The sequence below is a fragment of the Bison bison genome, unplaced genomic scaffold (assembly GCF_000754665.1).
Source record: "Bison bison bison isolate TAMUID 2011002044 unplaced genomic scaffold, Bison_UMD1.0 scf7180017864304, whole genome shotgun sequence".
Lineage (NCBI taxonomy): Eukaryota > Metazoa > Chordata > Mammalia > Artiodactyla > Bovidae > Bison > Bison bison.
Genome location: NW_011494876.1, coordinates 10371203 through 10386589, shown reverse-complemented (window position 1 = coordinate 10386589; position 15387 = coordinate 10371203). Strand labels below are relative to the sequence as shown.

General features: G+C 36.0%; 1 protein-coding gene across 1 annotated transcript in view; it reads right to left on the bottom strand.

Annotated features, from left to right (window-relative positions):
- The window catches only part of ERC2 (ELKS/RAB6-interacting/CAST family member 2), an 882456-nt gene that overhangs the window by 390691 nt on the left and 476378 nt on the right, over positions 1-15387 (bottom strand). Inside the window, exon 11 of the mRNA XM_010851669.1 lies at positions 9152-9345. Coding sequence (XP_010849971.1) covers positions 9152-9345 — 194 coding nt within the window. The remainder of the gene's footprint in view (positions 1-9151; positions 9346-15387) is intronic.

The following is a 15387-nucleotide window of genomic DNA, read 5'->3' as shown; positions in this document are numbered from 1 at the left end:
TTACTTCCTACCGGCCTCTCACAGTCTTTACTATGCAACTGGAGAAGTGGCCAAAAAAAAAAATTTTTTTTTAAGTAAATCTGAAAGGATTAGTTTTTGGAGAGGAACCCCAATACCACTGCTTACTAGCTATATTAACTTTAGCAAAATATTTACATTTTATGAACTTCAGTTCCTTTTTCTATAATATGCAAGAAATGACAGTTGTTATGAGAAGTAAATAATACTCAAAATGACTAAATCAGTACTGGCATTTAGCTAGTGTTCAGTTATTACTGCTGCTGCTATTTCTGTTATTATTACTAATATCAAGGTGCATTGTGAATATAAAAATGAAGAATGTAACACATAGCATTTCTAAACAGTTTGGTCAGTTTTTCATCAGGTATTCTTTGAAATGCCAGGCCAGCATGTAGTGCCCTGCCTAGCACACAGGAGGTATTTATTCTGTCTTTGTGGAGGTAACGGGTCCAAGAACTGACCCTAGCAAAGAGCAAACTGCAGGATTCTCTGGGCAAGGTATTTTTCATTATTACTTTGGGCAACAGGCCTCTGAGGTCCAGGAGTAGCGAACTTAATCTTTTGCAAGAAGAAGGAAGAATTGAGAGTACCATTTTCAACTCTGGGGAAACATTACAAAGAGTTTATTTTGATAGAAGTGTTTGAAGAGATTGTAACAATGAACTCACGCCTGCTGCCAGGTGCCAGCCATCAGCTCGAGCCTGCTTGTCAGGGAGATGCACAAGGCCCCTCACCAACAGCCCCTCCATCAGACATATGCAATAAGAATCCCAGAAAACCCACTCCAAAAACAGCTATTTCCTCTCCAAGAGGGGATACAGAGTCACAAACAATAAAGCAGCTGACCGAGCATCCATAGCAAACTGGAGGCTGGGAAAGGCCAGGAGAGGCCTGCACTTTCTGGTTTGACTTCGCTGATTCTCTGGAAGGATTTTGGACTGAATCCCTAAGGATACTTTTCCTTTTTTTGGTGAACTGCTACATATATTTACCTAGATAATCTCGTCTCTCATAAGTCACAGGCTAATCTCACAAATAGTTCCTAGAAATGAGCACACATCACATAAACCCACCCCTGAGTACAAAGCAGGATCTCGCTAAACTTCTCTAGCTTCCCACTCGTTTGTGGGTAAAGAGGTTCTTGAGAGAAGTGGAGTTTTCTGGAGCAAGACCCTAAATAGGTTTAGAATATGACATTTGCATTTTACCAAACCGAATACTTAACATCTGTCTACCTGAATTTAAGCGTGAGCATCTACACAGAGTTTGAAAAAGAAATGAGACCACTTTTTAAAAATAGATGGAAGGGAGAATTTCTCATAGAGTCCATAGCAAGACCCAAGAGTTAGTGACGTTTTCAAACTTTGGATTGGGAGATAAAGAGCCACAGGGCAGACTACATACTTTTACAGTAAGAAAGATCAGATATTTATAAAATATATATGATAAATGTATACACATATATATGTACATGTACAAACACAAATATGTGGTATCTCAACTGTGTACTATATAAAGAAAGCACAAAGGCCAGAGATCCTGTATTCAATTGTTACATTTCATTTTGTCTTAACTGATAAACCTGGAAGGGGTTGGGAAAAAGCAAAGTTAACTCTGGAAACTTGTCAAAGCTCAGAAAATTTTGAGGACTCCACAGACTTGTTTCCGGAAAAGCAGGGCTGCCCAAGTCTTCCTGCTAAAAATATAACTACAGACTGTTCACAGTGGTTGCTCATTTTCTCCACTGTGTTCACTGGGGCAGGAGGTTAGATGATGTTGAAACGATCGGAATCTTGTGTTGACCACTGTGGTTCTCCCACTGTAGTGTAGAGTTGGCCTGCACATTTTATCAAACCCAATCAGCACACCCTTGTCCAGAGAACCCCTAATACCCACAAACTCTCCAAGCCCTAAACCTGCATCCCATTTTCTGAGAGTCTGAGTTCACATTCATTCGCTACACAAAAGGAAAAGAAAACTAAATACTGCACAATACAGTTCCTGCACATAAAAGACACAGTAAAATACCTATGGACAGCATCTGAAGGCTGGGAACCTGAGGTGTGAGAATGAAAGGGGTCCCTGGTCTCAAGGGTTTAAATATCAACAGGTGCAGATTAGGGGTAGCTAAAGGAAGGCAAAAGGAAAGAAAACAAAAAAGACAGGCAAGGAGAAAAGCTTAAAGGTTCTTAAATGAGCAAATCCAAAACTTGGAGGAAGGGTTTGGATGCCATAGAGCCAAGGCCCTCCTTCCCTACTCTCATTACTATGCCTGTTTCTGCACATAGGGGCACCGACAAGTGAATTAACAGTCATTAGGTTTTCACTGAGAGCAGTTCTGTAGGGCCATGCCTTTAATCTCTGTTTAGATCTTTGTTTGGGGAATTACTAAGAACGGGCTTCCTTCACTGTGATGAAGTTCAAGGCAGTTCCTGTGGGACACCCAGTGTGGTATGTGGGAATGGCAGACCCGTGGTTTCAGTTTCAAGGACTATGAGCCTCACCACTGGGTTTAGAGCAGGCAGTGGGTGGTGGGTGGGGAGAACTGGTGTGTGGGTAGGAGGCCTAGTTTTGGAATTATTCACTACTGGCTTAGGTGATGAGCAGTGGACAGAATACAGAGGTGCACAGCCCGAATACTGGAAAGAAAATAATATAGCTTCTCTTTTCAGAGGCAAGCTTTATGATTCTTAATTCAAATCTTTTTTTTAAAGTCCAGGTAGCCCAGATCATACAATGAGCATCTTGTAGCATACTCATTGATTGAATGATAAAGAAATCACTGGATATTATTATGTATCATTGAAAGGAAAAGTTTTGCTGGACTTAAAGAAGAACCAATTATTGACTTGAGCCCCCTGTGTTAGAGAAAGCAAACCTGGGATGTATTTTCAAACAAAATGTCCACTTTGCTTCTTAATACTGGGGTGCACACAGTCAACAATGAATCTAGTTTTACATTTGGCTCCATATGCTATGCCCTAGGTAATTAAAGAATATCTTATGGCTAATAAAAATGAAGTTAAAAAGTTTATAACCAAAACAATGACAGGAAATAACATGTGTGTACAATATGTTACTAACACACTGATAATTTTCAAAAGTGACTTTACAAAAAGTATTATAAATCTTTCAAAACACAGTGATTTATTAAGCGAAAAGTCTGAATGGTTTGCACTATTAAATTTTGCTTTTAAGCTGCTGCATCATGAGCAAATCTTTTGTTCTCCTAGGTTAAATTTAGCATCCTGCATTTGAGTTTTCCACTGCTCCAAGGTTTAACATCATGTAGCTAATTTTCTGAGCTGCTCAGGAGAAATGCACTTGGGAGCTTTCACAATGATTTCTTTCACTGATTTTATAATCCAGGAAGAGAAAGTATCAAATAATCCAATAGTGATCCATTTTCATCATCTTCTTTGCCTTTTCCCACCTATACAGTCTTCTCATAAAGTAAACCTTCCTTAGGCATGGCATGAAATGAAGGAAAAAAAAAGTGGCTGCCAGAGGAAAACCATTTCAGAAATGTGTTTGTTAAACAAGTGCAAGCAATAAATTGAGCTTAGGCGAGAAAGGCGGTTAGAAGAAAAACTGAAAGTACTGACCTGAGAGTCAAGCTGATTGGAGCAAGGGTGAAAGCGGCAATTTGGAGGATAAGCAGAAAGGAAAAGGGATAGCAAAAGAGAATAAAAGGAAGGAAACGCATTAGTTTTAAACATACAGCCAACAGAAGTTACATTAGCAGGTTTCATAACCAAATGAAGGACAATAAAGCGACTTTTATCTGATATTACCACCCAAAAGCCTGGCACACATTGTAAGCAATTATATTAATTATTACATGCAAGAAACCAGTCTGTCATTCACATAATCTCAAGCACTGATGTGAACCAGAGGTGTATTCCAGCAACCCAATGGCACAATCTGCCCTTTTCTGGATGAATATTTATATAAAAAGTTCCTATCTGTGTGTGTGTAAATTTTTATTATTTAATAAACTGAAATGGAAATTACTAAGGTATTAGAAAAGTGGTAAGCACTTATGTCAGAAAGATTTTACTAGAACCAGTAAGTTGGAAGACTATATCCTATGAGATATTTTTCCTTCACTGTTAAAAACCAAATGGACCTGAGCAATCTGGCTTTCTATTTAAAGATTTACATTTCAGATGCTCACAGGGCACTATACCTCGCAAGATCAAAGACTATGAGGACACCTTCAGGTGAGGTGCCACCTGCCTATCAGCCTCCCAAGACAAGACAGATTATCTTCCTAAGCTGAGAGCAATTTTTTCAGTTGTGAAAATGAGGATCAGACTTCATCATTGCAAATATCCAGACACTGGATAACTAATTTATAGCAGAATATATAACATGGCCTTCTAATCTGTCAAAAAATAAAGTCTCTTATGCAAAGCAAGAATTAAAAGAAAAACAAAATTACATCCTCTTCCGGCTACCACAGAAGTCATAGAAGGCATTCATTTTCTTAACCTATAAAATACCCTTTGCAAAAAATCAAGTGGGTTAACAAATACGTGATTAGCTATCTGCTCAGTGGGACCCCATTATGCCATACTATGAAGAAGTAGTTTGAAGCATTTCACACAAAAAGGAAAAGCAAAACAAATCTTCAGGAGAAAGCTTAAACAAAAACATTTCAGAGGAAAACAGCATTGACTATAATGATAAAAATCAAGTGGAACATTCTAGATTAAACTCTTGGTGAAAGCATTGAGCCAATGCTTTGTGTCTGAAACTCCCCTGCAGAGTGTTTCATGACAACAAATGTAGAACTGATCAAATATAAGAGTTAAGTCAGGCCACGGTCTTTGTGGGCACTCTAGTGATGTTGGCCCCAGCTGATCTTTCAAATCTTTCAGGGGTATATCAAACTGAGGTCCATGGCCAACCTTTAAGGAATGGAATCCTAAACTAAAATAACCAGCAAACATTTAAGATTTAGTTGCTTTTTTCAAGGGACCCTAGTTTCCCTTGCTGCCTCAAAGGCATCTGTGATATCTATGACCTTCCCCAAAAGGCTTATAGGCTAGGGTTGGTATAAAACCATCTACCACTTTTTCTTAAAGAAATTCCTTCAAATGCATTTACAAACATTAATGGAAATTACTTAGAAAGAAGAGTTTATATCAAAACAAATAGAACTGGTATCAAGTTTCTTCCATGTACCATGAGACTTCTAGATCATATTATCATAATTAAAAAAAAATAAGCTTAAGTTTACATTTTGTGAAAAGAGTTCTGAAAGGAAGCAAAGAAATTATGTCAGCATGTTATTGAGAAAATTCAGAGGGAAAAATAACAGTCTGTTTCTCAACCTTAGATAAGGTACTTTTAGGCATCTAACATAATTTCTCATTGTCCAAATGTCTGGTAGCATTAGTCCTGATTCAGATAATTAAATGCTATCTTGTTTTCTATTCTGATGTTATGTTTTAGGAGTAAAAATCTCCTGTGAGACCCGCTCTCCTCTTCACAGTGGGGAGGGATGTGATCGAGGGCTCAATTTGGGCATTCCTTGCCCTCTAGACAAATACTGACAAAGCCCCTAACATATTTAAGATAATTACATCAAAGGTCGCCTGACTGATTCGTTCCCATGGTGAGATGCCAGAAATCCTGTGGCAGCAAGCTTTGTTTGACAGACTCTGCCTCTCTCTTTCCCCTAAGGCACTAAAGGATTAATTTTAACTCTAAATAAAACACTTAGAGACCTTGATGGGCAATGACACAGGAAGACTACATATTTCATTGCCTCTAATGAATTAGCTACTCGATTGTGCACATACAAGATACCTATCATTGGTGATCACATAAAGACTTTGGCCTGATTTGGACCAACTCTCAGGGACTACTCAAAGTCCCCCAGCTACATTGTGTCACTGCCCCCAGAGCAGCCTGCAGTCCAAGGCAGAAACTCCTACTGAGCCATCAGCATCAAGTCCAAGAGTTTATGCACAGAAGGGCACATGGGGACCACACTGGAGCAATATGCACTTTGAAAAGCAGAATCTTTAATGACTGTGAAAAACATCATTCATGTGGAATTTTAGAGGTAAATGCATCCATATAAGTACCAGGCATGTGCTATTTAGAAGGTTTTATCAGGGAGAAAGTAAAAAAAAAAACCAAAAACTAGAATATTAACAGAAAAGAAAGCAAACACAAATTGCCCTCTGAGAAAGAAGTAGGCCAGTGTCAGTGTCATTTGAGTTATTCTTAACCCCATACCTTGCGTTGCACATGACTGAAGTTCTGGAGTATTTTAGAACACAAGCTGCTTTTTTAAAAAGGTCTGTTTGCTCTGGTAGGTCACATTACAGACCAGAGACCACAGATTTATTTCAAGTTCAATTTCTTGGTTTTCAAAATCACAAACTTAATTGCAAACACTCCTCTATGACTCCAAAATGGAGATATATGTCACATTGCTAAGTAATCTTTAGTTCCCAACATTATGAGGTATGAATTTTGTAGTTTAAGCCAGCAAATAGAGATACTGCTTAATTTGAAAAGGACTATCTGACAACTCGAGGAAGATGCCTTGGTCAGAATACACATGTAACCGAGCAGATAATGCGTCAGAAAGGCAGGCCAAGGCTGAGCTCTCCTTTTCCCAAGAAACTTCCCTTCTTGGTCTCCACCCCCCACCTCCTTCTGGGTCTGGGCTCAGACATTTCCCAGACTATGCTCTGCTTCTGGACGTGAGACATAGGCAGGCAGAGAACTGGGACGGAGTCAAGTCCCACCACACGTTTTATGAATTACAGTGCCTGGGAGGCATCAGCTTTAAGGAGAGGCAAAGGCAGAGATAAAGAAAATGTGCAGAAAGTACATAAAGATAAATGCCTGTAAAATCACTGTTGTTTTAATACATTCCATATTGAGGAAATAAAAACGTGAAATTCTTGATGATTTAATGGCAATAACGTCCAGCTAAGTAAGACCTGTTTGTCCAACTAGACAATTATGTTATTTTATGCAAATATTTATAGTAGCTGATCCTGATTTTCAATTACAGTTCTGAAGGGCTGGTTTAGTGTAGAAAAATGCCTTCAAAATGTGGGGCACATCACTTTCTCTCCTGAAAGGTAGTAAAGATGAAGCAGATCTCCACGGGCCAACAGCCATGCCTCTCGGCCAGCTATGTGACTGCTGAGTGCTACTGGACTAGCTTCTTCCTTCTGGCCCATTCTTGGATGGGACTGTTCTCAGTCGCTCATCTGTCAGACCTGGGTTCAAATCCTGACTTTGACTGTTATAAACTCCACAACCTTGAGGAAGTCACTTAATCCATAAAATGCTTTCTCATCTATAAAGTAATGACAATGAGACTTCCTGTGTTGTGGGCAGGATTAAATGTTACATAGTATTTGCAGGTCAAGTGCCTAGTACAGTAACTGGTACACTGTGAGCATAAAAATATATATCATATATTATGATTATAATTACTATTAGTAATATTATCTAGGGCATCTTCTCTATGGCTTACTTCTCAGAGAAGTGGACTAGGAGTCAGGAAACCTACATTACACTTTTCTCTTTTTCTGACCACAGGACAAATCTTTCATTCAACCTTTCAAAGTCTCAATTTTCTCAGCAATAAGAAAGACATGATCATAACATCCCTGTAATTTCAAAGTATCTTTTTGAGAAAAAAATTTGGTCCTAAAATATAGTTCCAAAATAGACATGTAGATACATCTAAATTAATAGTATTTTTAATAATCAGTAGGCTGGCAGAATGAATACTTGTGCACTTTGAAATTCAAATGAAACCCTTAAGGATTTTAATTTGTACTCTTACCAGAAAGGAAGTCTTGATGTAATTTCTAAAATGGGTCATGCTAACAAAAATCAGATTACCATCAAACTAATGCTAAGATTTTTAAATGAAATATGTTTTGGAGTTTGAGTACATTACACATTAACTTTTAAAATGTTGAAATTTTATCAAGAATCAACCCATCCATTTAATCCAGAGCTAGATAATATTGAGAATCTGTTTTAGCATTCAGGTGTTCATAAGGATATAACCGCCTCACCCTACACCAGGACTTGGTACCTGCAAAATGTGATACATTTTAATAGGTTGTTAGAGATTTACTTCTGAGAAGATTCAAAGTCATACAGATGGCATGAAGCAGAAGCAAAACCTGAACCCAGGTCTTTCTGTCACTAAAGATCACGATCTGTCTAAATACAAGGTCATAGAGAGCTATTCTGCGTATGCCTTGAGGTCCTTTAGGGCCTTACAAGTGTCTTGATCAGAGCTGGCAAACATTCACTGAATTTTTCAAAATCTGCTGATCTCTTCCATATGGACTGAATCTAGGAAAGACAAATTCTGCCTTACTGCTGAACCAATGAGCAATCCTCAGAAGTAATGGAGTTACATAAGATTATTCAGAAATTCTTTCCTTACATGAAATATAGGAAAAAGCATTGATAGAAAGCTTAAATTTAGAGTACTATACATAAATACAATAGATTTATCTGAAAATCTAATTACTCTGGAACCCTGATATAATCCTCTTTGTTTTTAGACATAATTTGCTATCAACTCAGCCTGCCTTAGACTTTATTTAAACATATTTATTTACCAAATGGCATAAGGTCCTCTTAAAAGATAAGTTCCAAGATGAATTTGCTGTGGTGTGCTAAAAGATATCCAAAGGATATGAGCTCCTTTTCATTTCCCCTGTCTTGAAAGAACTCCCAACTATATTCTTCCATATTCTATGCTTAAACCTAAATGACAAATGCTTGTTTTTGATAAGAAAAAACTGAGGTTTCAGGTAGTCACAGCTTCAGTCTCTTACACACTTTGCTGACCCAAAGGCTAGATTATGGATATCACTCAAGAAAGTTGATAATTATTTTTGCAAACACCGAAGAAGTATATAAGCCCTCAAAAGATAACCCAACCAACTTCTGAGTCTCTCACAGAAACACAACATTATCCCTACAAGCTATGTTCCTTATAAGTAATCTGTTTCTTCCTTGAAATATGAATGTACATTCCAAATTTACCACACCCTGAGATGGACAACTAAGCAGCTAATGTTCACTCTCTGTTGACAATTTACAACATGACTGCAAAGTTTACCTCTCAAGTTCTGCAATTTTCTTGTCCTTGTCATTCTTTTCATTCTCCACCTCCTTGAGGATCTCCAGCAACCGGTCAACTTCTGCTTGGGCCTTGCCACACTCATCACGGTAGTAAGATGCCTCTTTGTCAAGCTGTTTCATTCGGTCTGCAAATTCTGGGTTCATCCTTGAGTCATCTTCAATATTATGAGCCTTCAACATTATATTTTTAAAGAATGTAGTTAAGATAACAATTTAGAACAGTAGACAATACAGTCACCAATGGCCCAGAAATTAACTTTGGGAAAAAAAATTGTCAAGAATTATGGGTATACTGTCAGTTAAAAGGCAAAATAGAAAAATCATAAATTTCAGCTATTTTTTAAAAATCTTGATTTTTTAAGGTGGGTTTCTTTTACTGTTGTTATTTTGTTTCATTAAATGATGCTACTTTTTGCTTTTTTTTTCCCTTACAAGAAATGGGGGCTTGGTGGAGGTAGAGACAATAATATGCTTATTTCTGGTGTTTTGGCAAGGAACTAAGACAGTTCAACTCCTCACAGTCAAGCAAGTGATTCATACCAACAGCTTCCTTTTCCAATACAGAGAAATTGAGATAAAGCAATATTAAATTATTTCTCCAAGAATCATCAAGGGCATGTGTAAAGCCAGGTAACATATAAGAGACTGGATGACTGATCATTGAACATTTCATTCCACTGAGAAATTTCAGCAGAAGATGCAGAATGAAAGAAAGGCTTGAAAATGCAGAAGGCCTTTCCAGCTAACAGTCATACCCATACATTCTTGTTCTTTTGATTAAATTAACCTGAACCGGGAGGAGGATGAGCTCGTTCATGAACAAGCACACAGACAAGAATCCGCAAACACATGCATGAGAGGGGTAATGGTGGAGGGCAGCTTTACACACGAGAACAGACACAGGCAACAACACGGTAACAATACTGCAGAATAATTTGCAGCCAAAGTATTTGTGGCTTTGTGTGTGTGTGACAGTGTGTTACGGCTTTTTTCTTTTTTTCCCAAAATAAACTTTTGGCTGAAATATTCCCAGACAGATGAAAATAACACTGCACTGCAATGTTTTGCCTACCCCTTGTTTCCCATTATTCCTAATTGACTTCTTCAAAGAGCAGGCAGGGAAAAAACAAGTAGTTTAACAACAGTGCACATTCAACACAGAAAGTTCAGAGAGGTCATATTTGTATATATCTCCAAAATCCATGTGTGAAATAATAAAATATTAACAATTTATTAGGACTTAAATTGCCCTGCTGTCTTCCAGGTAAAACAGATGTCCATTGGATTTTTATACACTTAAAAAAAATTTTTTTTCAGGGAAAAAACAAGGCAAGCAAGCTACAACTACTGTGGGGTCAAATGAATCATGCATGGTTAGAAAAATTAAGACTAATAGTACTGTTAGAAGGTTGACAGTCTTTGCAATGATTTAGTAGAAAAAAATCCAAAAATTAGTATAAAGAAAAATAAGTTTCTTATTTATGAAAAAAATAATTATTTTAAGGATATTTTTGCATGTAACATATTATTTAAGCATGAGGATAGATGGGGAATAATTTGCTTTCATGTTCTTTAGTCTAAGATTTACTTATTCACAAACTCAACTATGCAAAAGGACTTGGAAAAAATGTATCAATTCAACACAGTGTCAGGCAGCTTTTTATCCACATTTCTCAGAAAACATTAATTTTTAATTATTTAGTATGTACACGGAGTTTCATTATAATAGAATACAATAGAACTAGTGAGTTTTTCCATTATAATTAAAATAATTTGAAAGAGAACCCTGAGCTAACATGCCTTTAGGAGTTTATTCATCTAATAACTTTATTTTCAATTAAGATGAATATCAAAATCTGTTCATCTCTTATCAAAAATGTAGATACTCATTTTTAAAACAAAATACTTCTATTTGTGATACTAATCAACTCATTACTCTTGTAACAGAAAAGCATTTAAAATGCACAGTTTTTAGATTATAAGAGAAAGAAAACAATCATTTTATGTTAATTCTCTTCTCCTTTAGACTCTGATATCATTACTCTATGGCAGCTAAAAACCTTTTCATGGCAGTTTTCTCACACTACTCAACCAGTGACATTCAAAAAAGAATGAACCAAGTAATGACCAGCTATGAGCACTCAAATGAATAAATGTTTTAATAGCTTCTTTCTGATGAGTGAAAATTCCTTTCACAACTCAGATTTGAAGATTCACAATAAACTAACAGTTAGTTGCTGTGGTTTATTTTGGTTGTTTTTATTCCTAAGATAATTATTATCATGAGTTTTAACAGAGGGGTACAGGATTTCTAGTTGTAAGACCTAGATTCTAAATCTGGCTTTGTGTCTTATGACTATGGACAAATAAATAAGCCTTTCTAAGGACAGTGAAAACTAGAAAATGACAAACATGGGGAAGGTATTGTTCATTTGGGGTTTTACTGTGATTATTATTTCATAATATGTATCCCATCAGTGGGGCTTGCTGTACAGCTAAGTTGATGTTTGTTTTTCATAGACAAGATACTACATGCACCTTAGAGAAGCCTCCCTACTAAGTTTTCAGAAAAAGCAGTGTGCTCGTGATAGGCATGTGAGCACATTCCTTAATTTAGCCGCTTGAAGAGAAGATGATAAACCCAAGCAAGTTTTCAGCATGGGGTGAAATTAGACAGATTGCTAGTCTTTAAACCTAGCAAGTGAGTGTGGTTAAGGGACTTGTGGAACATTTCAAGATAAAGATGACCTAGGAAAAAACAATCCTGAATCTCCACTTGTTGATGTCATGTGATGCCACATCTAGGTCATGTTATTAAAATAAAGACCACAGCCAAGTTTACAGCTAGCCTGCTGTCTGTTAGGAATTAGTAGGTGCTAACGATTCTTTCTTTTTTTTTTTTTTAAATTTTATTTTATTTTTAAACTTTACATAATTGTATTAGTTTTGCCAAATATCAAAATGAATCCGCCACAGACAACCTGAAGAACACTTTTGAATTAAATATATCTATTTATTTCCATATCAATATCTACTGATTTCTGGGCAAAAGAGATTATGTCAAAGCACATTTGACATGGGTGCCGGAATTCTTGACAAGGTTATTAAACAAAGCTGTGGATAGATGTGATTTTTAAAATATTTAAGTCAATAGAAAGCTGTAAGAAAGAGTCATATAGAGATGAAGGGTGACAGCTGATTTGGGGTATTCACTAGGGTCCTTGTGACGACCCAAGAGAAGACAGATTCACATGACTAGAGACTGGCAAGTCCTGATCCATCCTAAGCAGTGGAGGCAGAAGTCTTCCATAGAATTTAACCAGCTGTACTCAGCACGAATCACAACTTTGCAGAGGATGGGCTGAAACTGTTAACTAGTATAGCATGAGTGTCTTATACTGTGATATATATACAGGGCGGGGGGGATTAAAAAAAAACATGAGGAAATTGAGTTTATAAAGTCAATGCTTGTCCAAAATTATAAGGCCAGAGCCTCCTCTTTAAAAAGAGAGAAGGAAGCATTTTCTTTGCCTTTAGGCAGTACTCCTGCCTTTTCAAATTAAAACATGGGTTTTTAAATCTGGACAGGAAGCTTCTGATGGGGGTCAAAAGTAGGTAAGATATTTGGGCTTAATGTATTTTAGGCACTGCAAAAACATAATACATTTGAATAATTCATTACCTGGACAAATTCCTACCATGGCATTCTGACCCATTCAAGGTTTAGAATGAAAATAAACAGTAAGTACTTCTTCTTATGAATCTGTTGGTTTTAAATTAGTTCCCCCAAAAGGTCAGGAATCAATTGTCAATTCCTTTCATCTAAGACACAGCTTCATTCACTAGTCAGGAATCTAGCTCTTAAAAAATGCAGATTGCTGTGGATTTTCTTTTAATGGTTTCAGAACATATTATCATAAATACAATTAAGCACATTATCACTTTCAAAGACATACAACTGTCATTAAAACCAAAGGAATACTGGTGAGCATTTTTTGTCCTAATTAGAGATTTCCCTTTTTCCAATTAAACAGGTCAGTTTAAAAAGCAAATCCAGGTATCTGATTCTGCTTCAAAATATCTCTGGTAACTTTTAGAGCAACTTTTAAGCATTTTATAGAAACAGAAAATTGAGAAAAGAACATTTCAAAAATGTCTGTATTACAAATTAGGTAAGTAAAATTTGAGGGTCCCCCAATTCTGTTTCTTCCATTTCCATATGTAAGGACCCTCAAATTTTTCCATATGTAAGGAAATTTGTCACAAATGGGAACAATCAAAACAAAGTTTGGAGCCTCACAGATGTGGGCAAGCTTGGGATTTTGATATGAACTGGTTTTAAAAGTCTGAATCAAGCACAAAAGAGAAATTTGGTCATGACTCAGGAGGAGTATATAACAATACCTAGTGGTTATTTTAATGAAATAATTTAGAACTATTTCAGTAAATAAAGGCAAAATTTCAGATTAATACTATATCCAAATCAAAATTAAAAGCAAACATGCCTAAAATGATACCAGGATTGAGAGTACCAATATGAAAAAACACAAGTTTATTAACACTACTCTTGTGAAAGTTAGCCACTGATTATTTTCAATAAAATGTTAGGTCATCATTCCAAGTGCCTAGAAAGGAAAGTATTAACTTTAGTCCAGAAGCCTGCTGTGAAACTAGGCAGGGGATAGTCAATGATAATGTTAAATAACTTTCTCTCTTTGAGAAGAGCCTTAACAATTTTAATAAAAAATCGTTTTTCTCCAACAAATAATTAGTCATGACTATGAAGTATAAGCAGAACACTAACTAACGAATCTGAGGACTCTTCTTTCATGCTGCTTATTGTTTTAGCAATAATTTGTTAAATTTATGCACTGTTACTCTATTACAGATCTTTAGGGGTTTAGTGTCTATTAACAACACTTTCAGAGAAGGCAATGGCACCCCACTCCAGTACTGTTGCCAGGAAAATCCCATGGACGGAGAAGCCTGGTAGGCTGCAGTCCATGGGGTCGCACAGAGTCGGACACGACTGAAGCGACTTGGCAGCAGCAGCAACAACACTTTCATATCTTAACAAAAGAACAAGGTATATAAACTACTCTAAGTGTTATATTTTATTTCAGTCTTCTAAAGGAAGTTCCAACTGTCACATAATTTTCAGTTATGAACAAAATATTACTTTTTAGAAAAGAGTTTTTATGGTGATTATAGAAATCTAAAATATTGTAAAATTTAAATTTTATTTTAAATCTAATTAATTAATACCAAATATAATAGCTGAGTAAAAAAATACACCTGGAAACTAATAATGATGTATCTTTGTGCTTAGGAAATTATGTGCTTAGGAAACTTAGTGCTAAAGGAAATTATTCTTGCACAATTCCAGCTAACTATATCTAGAATATTCAAATTGTGCATATTATAACAACTGTTTCAAAAAGAAAATTCTTATCATAGATGAAACAAATTAGTTATTTATAATAAACATAAATAAAAGTTCAAAATAATTTTCTTAAGTTACCCTTGTACAAAAGAAAAAGAATCAATTTATGCTTAATACTTTTTAAGACCTTTCACACAAATATATATTAATACAATACCTTTTAACTAAGGAATTTCCTAAAATTAACATAGAAAAATAAGTAATTATCTGGATGGTATGATTTAAAACTCTAATTTCAAATCTTAAGTGTTATTTTGAAAATAATTTGAGTTCTCTCAGTACTGAAAACCTAGATTAAATGTGAGGCATCTGTGTTTGTGTGTATATATGTGTTAGTACATGCTACATGCATGCTCCAAATTCTCTCTTAAATAGCTGTAACTTTACATTGTGTCAGAGAAGCTAGTGTATGTGTGAATCAAATAGTTTTCAGCTACTGGCTTTAAAAAAAATCTTAAGAAGAAGCCACTGTTCCTACACAAGGACTGTGAAAGCATTTATAATGTAGGCTATCATGTCTCTGAGATTACATAGTCTTACAATGAAATAAAAATGACGAAGAACTCACTGAATAGTAACAAAAAAATTTTTCCCTTGTATTGGAAAAATGGTCTTTTTCTTGTGAGCTCTTATGTAAAATACGAGCCCTAGAAAGAAGAATTCTCACTCACTATTTGATACTCCCTAGGGTTGCATAGAAATAGAGGAAAACAACAGAATGGGAAAGACTAGAGATCTCTTTAAGAAAATTAGAGATACCAAGGGAACAT